Genomic DNA, 9,297 nt, shown 5'->3' on the forward strand with positions numbered 1-9,297 from the left:
GCATGGTGCGACTATAGGTTTTTGATGATTTTAGAATGTCATATATGGGCTGCATGGTGCGACTATAGGTTTTGATGATTTAGAATGTCATATATGGGCTGCATGGTGCGACTATATGTTTTTGATGATTTTAGAATGTCATATATGGGCTGCATGGTGCGACTATAGGTTTTTGATGATTTTAGAATGTCATATATGGGCTGCATGGTGCGACTATAGGTTTTTGATGATTTAGAATGTCATATATGGGCTGCATGGTGCGACTATAGGTTGATGATTTTAGAATGTCATACATGGGCTGCATGGTGCGACTATAGGTTTTTGATGATTTTAGAATGTCATATATGGGCTGCATGGTGCGACTATAGGTTGATGATTTTAGAATGTCATACATGGGCTGCATGGTGCGACTATAGGTTTTTGATGATTTTAGAATGTCATATATGGGCTGCATGGTGCGACTATAGGTTGATGATTTTAGAATGTCATACATGGGCTGCATGGTGCGACTATAGGTTTTTGATGATTTAGAATGTCATATATGGGCTGCATGGTGCGACTATAGGTTTTTGATGATTTAGAATGTCATATATGGGCTGCATGGTGCGACTATATGTTTTTGATGATTTTAGAATGTCATAAATGGGCTGCATGGTGCGACTATAGGTTTTTGATGATTTTAGAATGTCATATATGGGCTGCATGGTGCGACTATAGGTTTTTGATGATTTTAGAATGTCATACATGGGCTGCATGGTGCGACTATAGGTTTTGATGATTTTAGAATGTCATATATGGGCTGCATGGTGCGACTATAGGTTTTTGATGATTTAGAATGTCATATATGGGCTGCATGGTGCGACTATAGGTTGATGATTTTAGAATGTCATACATGGGCTGCATGGTGCGACTATAGGTTTTTGATGATTTTAGAATGTCATATATGGGCTGCATGGTGCGACTATAGGTTTTTGATGATTTAGAATGTCATATATGGGCTGCATGGTGCGACTATATGTTTTTGATGATTTTAGAATGTCATATATGGGCTGCATGGTGCGACTATAGGTTTTTGATGATTTTAGAATGTCATATATGGGCTGCATGGTGCGACTATAGGTTTTTGATGATTTTAGAATGTCATACATGGGCTGCATGGTGCGACTATAGGTTGATGATTTTAGAATGTCATACATGGGCTGCATGGTGCGACTATAGGTTTTTGATGATTTTAGAATGTCATATATGGGCTGCATGGTGCGACTATAGGTTGATGATTTTAGAATGTCATACATGGGCTTGTCATTGTGTGCTAGGAATATGGGAGCAAATACTGAACTTTTGCTACTTTGTCCAAATTCTTATGGAAAAACAACTTCTTCAAATGGGGGGGGGGGTGAGATGCATAAAGTGCTGTGATTTCTAAACAGATACATGTGTTAAAATACTGTACTGTCACCTCATATAAAACATTTGATCTCAAATCCAAAATGCACTGATTTTAGCTTCACTGTACACGTAAATAGTGGGGGGGGGGGGTGTATTAGGTGTTGACCGCTAATATTGACCTGCCCAATTGATGATGCTGGAATTGAGTAACTGTTGTCACTTGACAGGTTCACACAACTCTAAGGTGCAGCTGTGGAAGTGTGGCCAGGGGTTCCGTCACCTGGAGCCTCTCTTCACCATCCCTGTGGTAAGCAAGTCCCAGCTACACTGCTCCATACCTAATACACCCATAACTTGCGTTGCATTCAATCATTGTGTAGCATGACAATATGTGGTAAACACCATTGGATGTCATTTAGACATTACGCATTCAGCCTATTTGTATAGGCCTATGTGTATGATTAACTGACTAGTACAAGTGTTCTGCACTAAAACATCTGTCTTCTCACTAAAGTGTTTTCTGACTGTCTCCTCTCTCTTGTAGCCTGGTTTTGTCAACAGTCTGAAGTTCTCCAGCTCTGGGAAGTTCCTAGTGGCAGGAGTAGGACAGGAGCACAGGTATGTACCCAGCTACTTACCTGTCATACAGAGATACAGCCCAGAGCGCACTTACTATCATTATACACTCATTGCTGACTGATCAAAATCCTGATTATATTGATCATGTGCTCTGGGCCTACCCTTTGCGTTAAGCCTGTTCAGTGTTCTGTATGAAAGTAGTTGCAATGAGGAGAGGTGCCCACAAGGTGTCACTTATTTCACTCCCTCGACTGCTTGGGGCAGTGATGACAATACCTCCCATGTTTTCTTATTACAAGATTAAATGGCTTCTTCGACTGCGTTCACGTGCTAGTTGACAATTCGGAAATGTCAGACTTGCTAAGTCGTTGTAAACAGGATCCCGCGGGAAGTATCAGAATCAACCAATGGGTAGATCTACGCAAATAACTTGCAATCATTTTAACTCGGACACATACTTATATCATTTTACGCGTAACTTTATTCATGAAATATCTGTTTTGTCAATGATCTTTGTTTTTTGTTAACAAAGTCTTTGTTGTCAGGCTTGGTCGGTGGTGGAGACTGAAGGAAGCAAAGAACGGACTCTACATTATTCCTCTGAAAAGACAACAGCCAGAGCAGGAAGGGGTCCAGAATGGAGAAGAGAATGGGGTTTAGTTGATCTATGTATGCCTTAGATTTTGTAAATTAAATTCTTTACACAAATGCTATTTGTGTTACATCTATCAATTAACTGCAGTAAACAGTTTCTGTTGGGGGGGGGGGGGGGGACTTTTACAAATTTCACTTGAGGACTAGAACCGTTTTTGTGCTCTTCCCGCATCTAATTTCTGTGTGCAGATGGGCTCCGATTCCGAGTTAAGCGTTCTTAAATGCTATTTGTTTTGGGTGGAGAGTGAATAAATAAAGGTGTTTCTACAGATGTGCTATATTCTGACGGTGACTTAATTCCCTAATCATTTCACCACCTTTACGCATGAGGAAACTATGAATAAGGTCTCTCGAAGTGGAAAAAGTATCTAAGAAAAATTTCCCCCAATAAAAAAAAAACATTCTGCATGCACTGTAATTTACAACTTGGTAAGAGCTGGGTAAATGATTAAGATAGTTGTAAATGTGGGGGTAAGTAAAAGTATAGATACCTTAATAGAAAGTTACTCAAGTGAAAGTCAGCCAGTAAAATACTACTTGAGTACAATTATTTGGTTTTAAATATACTTCAGTATCAATAGTAAAAAAGTTATTTTCTTTAACTAGATAGGCCAGTTGAGAACAAGTTCTCATTTACAAGTGCGACGACAACACAGTTACACATGGAATAAATACACGTACAGTCAATAACGCCATAGAAAAGTCTATATGCAGTGTGTTCAAATGAGGTAAGATTATAGGCCGTAGTGGTGAAGTAATAACAATTTAGCAATTGAACACCGGCGTGATAATGTTCAAGTAGAGACACGGGTGCAAAGGAGCAAAAAACAATATGGGGTTGAGGTAGTTAGCTGGGCTATTTACAGATGGGCTACAGTGCCTTGCGGAAGTATTCGGCCCCCTTGAACTTTGCGACCTTTTGCCACATTTCAGGTTTCAAACATAAAGATATAAAACTGTATTTTTTTGTGAAGAATCAACAAGTGGGACACAATCATGAAGTGGAACGACATTGGATATTTCAAACTTTAACAAATCAAAAACTGAAAAATTGGGCGTACAAAATTATTCAGCCCCTTTCAGTGCAGCAAACTCTCCAGAAGTTCAGTGAGGATCTCTGAATCATCCAATGTTGACCTAAATGACTAATGATAAATACAATCCACCTGTGTGGAATCATGTCTCCGTATAAATGCACCTGCACTGTGATAGTCGCAGAGGTCCGTTAAAAGCGCAGAGAGCATCATGAAGAACAAGGAACACACCAGGCAGGTTCGAGATACTGTTGTGAAGTTTAAAGCCAGATTTGGATACAAAAAGATTTCCCAAGCTTTAAACATCCCAAGGAGCACTGTGCAAGCGATAATATTGAAATGGAAGGAGTATCAGACCACTGCAAATCTACCAAGACCTGGCCGTCCCTCTAAACTTTCAGCTCATACAAGGAGAAGACTGATCAGAGATGCAGCCAAGAGGCCCATGATCACTCTGGATGAACTGCAGAGATCTACAGCTGAGGTGGGAGACACTGTCCATAGGACAACAATCAGTCGTATATTGCACAAATCTGGCCTTTATGGAAGAGTGGCAAGAAGAAAGCCATTTCTTAAAGATATCCATAAAAAGTGTCGTTTAAAGTTTGCCACAAGCCACCTGGGAGACACACCAAACATGTGGAAGAAGGTGCTCTGGTCAGATGAAACCAACATTGAACTTTTTGGCAACAATGCAAAACGTTATGTTTGGCGTAAAAGCAACACAGCTCATCACCCTGAACACATCACCCCCACTGTCAAACATGGTGGTGGCAGCATCATGGTTTGGGCCTGCTTTTCTTCAGCAGGGACAGGGAAGATGGTTAAAATTGATGGGAAGATGGATGGTCCAAATACAGGACCATTCTGGAAGAAAACCTGATGGAGTCTGCAAAAGACCTGAGACTGGGACGGAGATTTGTCTTCCAACAAGACAATGATCCAAAACATAAAGCAAAATCTACAATGGAATGGTTCAAAAATAAACATATCCAGGTGTTAGAATGGCCAAGTCAAAGTCCAGACCTGAATCCAATCGAGAATCTGTGGAAAGAACTGAAAACTGCTGTTCACAAATGCTCTCCATCCAACCTCACTGAGTTCGAGCTGTTTTGCAAGGAGGAATGGGAAAAAAATTCGGTCTCTCGATGTGCAAAACTGATAGAGACATACCCCAAGCGACTTACAGCTGTAATCGCAGCAAAAGGTGGCGCTACAAAGTATTAACTTAAGGGGGCAGAATAATTTTGCACGCCCAATTTTTCAGTTTTTGAGTTGTTAAAAAAGTTTGATATATCCAATAAATGTCGTTCCACTTCATGATTGTGTCCCACTTGTTGTTGATTCTTCACAAAAAAATACAGTTTTATATCTTTATGTTTGAAGCCTGAAATGTGGCAAAAGGTCGCAAAGTTCAAGGGGGCTGAATACTTTCGCAAGGCACTGTATTTGTAAATTACATTGCCGAAGTCCAGGATCTGTAGGATACCCTCATAAACTGACTGTTTGGCAGCATGGGTGAAGGATGCTTTGTTGCGAAATAGGTATCCAATTCTAGTTTTACTTTTGGATTGTAGATGCTTAATGTGAGTCTGGAAGGAGAGTTTACAGTCTAACCAGACACCAAGGTATTTGTAGTTGTCCACATACAGTGGTGCAAAAAAGTATTTAGTCAGCCACCAATTGTGCAAGTTCTCCCACTTAAAAAGATGAGAGGCTTGTAATTTTCATCATAGGTACACTTCAACTATGACAGACAAAATGAGAAAAAAAATCCAGAAAATCACATTTTCATTAATTCATTCATTTTTAATGAATTTATTTGCAAATTATGGTGGAAAATAAGTACTTGCGCAATTGGTGGCTGACTAAATACTTTTTTGCCCCACTGTATACAAAGTCAGAACCGTCAGTTATGATGCTGGGTGGGCGAGTGCGGGCAGCGATCGGTTGAAGAGCCTGCATTTAGTTTTTACTTGCGTTTAAAAGCAGTTGGCCACGTAAGGAGAGTTGTATGGCATTGAAGCTTGTCTGGAGGTTAGTTTACACAGTCTCCAAAGAAGGGCCAGATATATACAGAATGGTGTCTGCGTAGATGTGGATCAGAGAATCACCAGCAGCAAGAGCGACATCATTGATGTATACAGAGAAAAGAGTCTTACTGAGAATTTAACCCTGTGGCACCTCCATAGAGACTGCCGAGGGTCCGGACAACAGGCGCTCCGATTTGACACACTGAACTCTGTCTGAGAAGTAGTTGGTGAACCAGGCGAGGCAGTCATTTGAGAAAACAAGGCTGTTGAATCTGCCGATAAGAATGTGGTAATTGACAGGGTTGAATGCCTTGGCCAGGTTGATGAATACAGTTGCACAGTATTGTCCTTTATCGATGGCGGTTATGATATTGTTTAGGACCTTGAGCGTGGCAGAGGTGCACCCATGACCAGCTCGGAAACCAGATTGCATAGAGTAGAGGGTACGGTGGGATTCAAAATGGTTGGTGATCTGTTTGGCTTTCGAAGACCTTAGAAAGGCAGGGTAGGATAGATATAGGTCTGTAACAGTTTGGGTCTAGAATGTCTCCCCCTTTGAAGAGGGGGATGACCGCAGCATCTTTCTAATCTTTGGGGATCTCAAACAATACGAAAGAGAGGTTGAACAGGCTGGTAATAGGGGTTGCAACAATTGCGATGGATAATTTTAGAAAGAGAGGGTCCAGATTGTCTAGCCCAGCTGATTTGTTGGGGTCCAGATTTTGCAGCTCTTTCAGAACATCAGCTATCTGGATTTGGGTGAAGGAGAAATGGGGAGGCTTGGGCAAGTCATTTAATCCTTATTAAGCAATCAGACGGCACCATTTTCTTGTTTTAAAAATGTATGGATAGTCAGGGGCACACTCCAGAGTTTATTTACAAAAGATGCATTTGTGCTTAGTGAGTCCGCCATGCCAGAGGCAGTAGGGATGACCACATGTTCTTTTGATAAGTGTGTGAATTTGACTATTTTCCTGTCCCGCTAAGCATTCAAAATGTAACGAGTACCTTTGGTTGTCGGGGAAAATGTATGGAGTAAAAAGTACAACGTTTTTTTTAGGAATGTAGTGAAGTAAAAGTTGTCAAATATAAATAGTAAAGTACAGATATCCCTAAAAACTACTTAAGAAGTACTTTAAAGTATTTTTCCTTAAGTACTTTACACCACTGCTGGAGACAAATGTAAAACCAGTCATATGGGAGAAAACTGAAGCATATCAACTTAAACACAGTAAAGTTTAGGAAATGTTGTGCCATTGTGTAGCATTTACATTGTACGGCCTTAACTTGCAGGAATGGACACTGTAAAATATCTTAATTATAGGCTACCCTGACTTTCTCTGTCCTATTTCTGGAAAGACCCCAGCTGGGCCCCGAAGTGAGAGGGCCAGGAGGTATGCAGTCAACAATGCTTGACTCAGGGAGGAGGACGCCCCTGCCATGCATAGTCCCATGGGATGTTGGCTATCATCAACAAGGCAACTCCTATGACTAATTGGGAATGGGACGCAAGCGTAGGATTGATCACCCTGTCGCTGGCCGCCTTTGGGGAGGGTGTAGGAGGTATGCAGTCAACAATGCTTGACTCAGGGAGGAGGACGCCCCTGCGATGCATAGTCCCATGGGATGTTGGCTATCATCAACAAGGCAACTCCTATGACTAATTGGGAATGGGACGCAAGCGTAGGATTGATCACCCTGTCGCTGGCCGCCTTTGGGGAGGGTGTATAGTGTGAAAGGCCGAAACACCCGAAACACCCTAGGAACCAAAGGTACTGACGATGCGCTCCCCAAATTTCACCAGGCTCACTGTTCATTAACTCTTGGAAGTGCTTGCACAAATGATAGTAACATCTCATCCTGTGTTCTTGGAATCTGAATATCTGGACTTGTCCAGTGACTGCTGAGAAAGATCAGCTGACAACAGGGGAAAGTCCTTGTGGTGGCACGGAGAGACGGCTGACAGGAGGGAATAGACCCCACTGGGACAGTCATGGGGTAGCTTTCCATTTCTGTAGTTTCCCATGCGTCGCAGTATGTTGGAAACACCCGCTTTAGCTACAGAAAGTCAACATACGAGAATAGCCCTAGAGTCTGCGAGAGCGGGGGCGGAAGATGACTCATCGGCTGACAACATGGTAACGACTGGACCGGAAACGACTACGAGTAATGAGAGCACAGCACAAGAGAACACCACAGCAACGGTCACAAGTTCTGCTGCAACAGCGGGCCACAAACAGATGCAGGTATGTGTCTGTGGTTGGAGGAAAGTTACATCACACCATGGGTTGAGGATCCACCAGGGGAAGAAGGGGTGTTTGGGTAAAGAGGGACAGAGGCCTCACATTGATTACTTTCTGCGAAAGCGATCAAATCAGTCGAATGAAGCACAGCAACTGGACGCAAACCATAGTTTGCAGTGCATCAGTACCACTGTCATGGAGGACGTAAACTCAAGCACCGAAGTAACAACTGAGGTGGAACCAACAACAGGAGTGGAACTCACCGAGCCTTCCAGACCTGCAGTCGAGAGGAGACTACCAGGGCACAGACCATATGTGAAGTGGCCTGGCGCCAGTGACAAGAAGTTGTGGGAAACAGTGAATACTGACCTTACCTTGACCCTCGAGAAACTTCGAGGCACAGTGGAGAAGAAGTTGGAGAGGATGGGGGACATTATCTATGAGTACGGGACAGAAAGATTTGGAGTGGAAGAGGCAAAAGGCGGGAGAAAGGTTCCAACCCCAACAGTTTCCAGGAGGCAACAAGAAATCAAGCGCCTCGTTCAAGAAAGGCGACAGCTTAAGAACAGTGGAAGAAGGCCTCGGAAGTGGAGAAGGAGGGCATAGAGGCACTTCAGGCTGATATCAAAACCCGGTTGGCATCCCTCCGTAGAGCAGAGAACCTACGGAAACGCAGAAGGAAGAAAGAACAAACTAGAACTCGATTCTATAAAGATCCCTTCAAGTTTCTTAAAAGTCTCTTCACGAAGGAAAAAAGTGGAGCTCTAAAAACAACAAAGAAAGACCTAGAGGAGCACCTGAGAACAACAAACTTTGACTCAAAGCGACATGAACATCTGGCCATCCCATCAGATATCCCACCCATTGAACCCCCGGAACATCATATTGAGACCAGCCCTCCGACATGGAAAGAGGTGGAAAACACAGTTCGAGGGGCAAGAACAGCATCAGCCTCGGGGCCAAATGGAGTCCCGTACAAAGTGTATAAGAACGCACCAGACGTCCTGAGGTTCCTCTGGAGGCTTATGAGAACAGCTTGGAAAAATAAGATAATACCCAAAGTGCGGCGTAGGGCAGGTCGGGGTCCTGATCCCTAAGGAGAAGGATGCAGTGAACATCAGCCAATTCCACCCAATCTCCTTACTGAATGTCGAGGGTAAAATCTTCTTTAGGGTCATTGCCCAGAGGATGGCCGAGTACCTGCAAGGAATGCGTACGTCGATACATCTGTACAGAAGGCAGGAATATCAGGGTTCTCTGGCTGCTTGGAACATTCCAGCATGATCTGGCACCAGATCCAAATGGCCACGGTGGAGAAAAGGGACCTCCATGTAGTCTTTCTCGACCTCGCCAATGCATTTGGCT

The 9,297-nt window shown here is 42.9% G+C and overlaps 1 protein-coding gene across 1 annotated transcript; it reads left to right on the forward strand.

Annotated features, from left to right (window-relative positions):
* Window positions 1-1,484: 1,484 nt before the first annotated feature.
* On the forward strand, window positions 1,485-2,902 carry LOC116368901 (U3 small nucleolar RNA-interacting protein 2-like). Its single transcript, XM_031819293.1, has 3 exons — window positions 1,485-1,696; window positions 1,934-2,007; window positions 2,514-2,902. Exons 1-3 carry the CDS (start codon window positions 1,580-1,582, stop codon window positions 2,626-2,628), a joined length of 306 nt encoding a protein of 101 aa, XP_031675153.1. The 5' UTR covers window positions 1,485-1,579; the 3' UTR covers window positions 2,629-2,902.
* Window positions 2,903-9,297: the final 6,395 nt, after the last annotated feature.

The sequence above is a fragment of the Oncorhynchus kisutch genome, unplaced genomic scaffold (assembly GCF_002021735.2).
Source record: "Oncorhynchus kisutch isolate 150728-3 unplaced genomic scaffold, Okis_V2 scaffold2016, whole genome shotgun sequence".
Classification (NCBI taxonomy): Eukaryota; Metazoa; Chordata; class Actinopteri; order Salmoniformes; family Salmonidae; genus Oncorhynchus; species Oncorhynchus kisutch.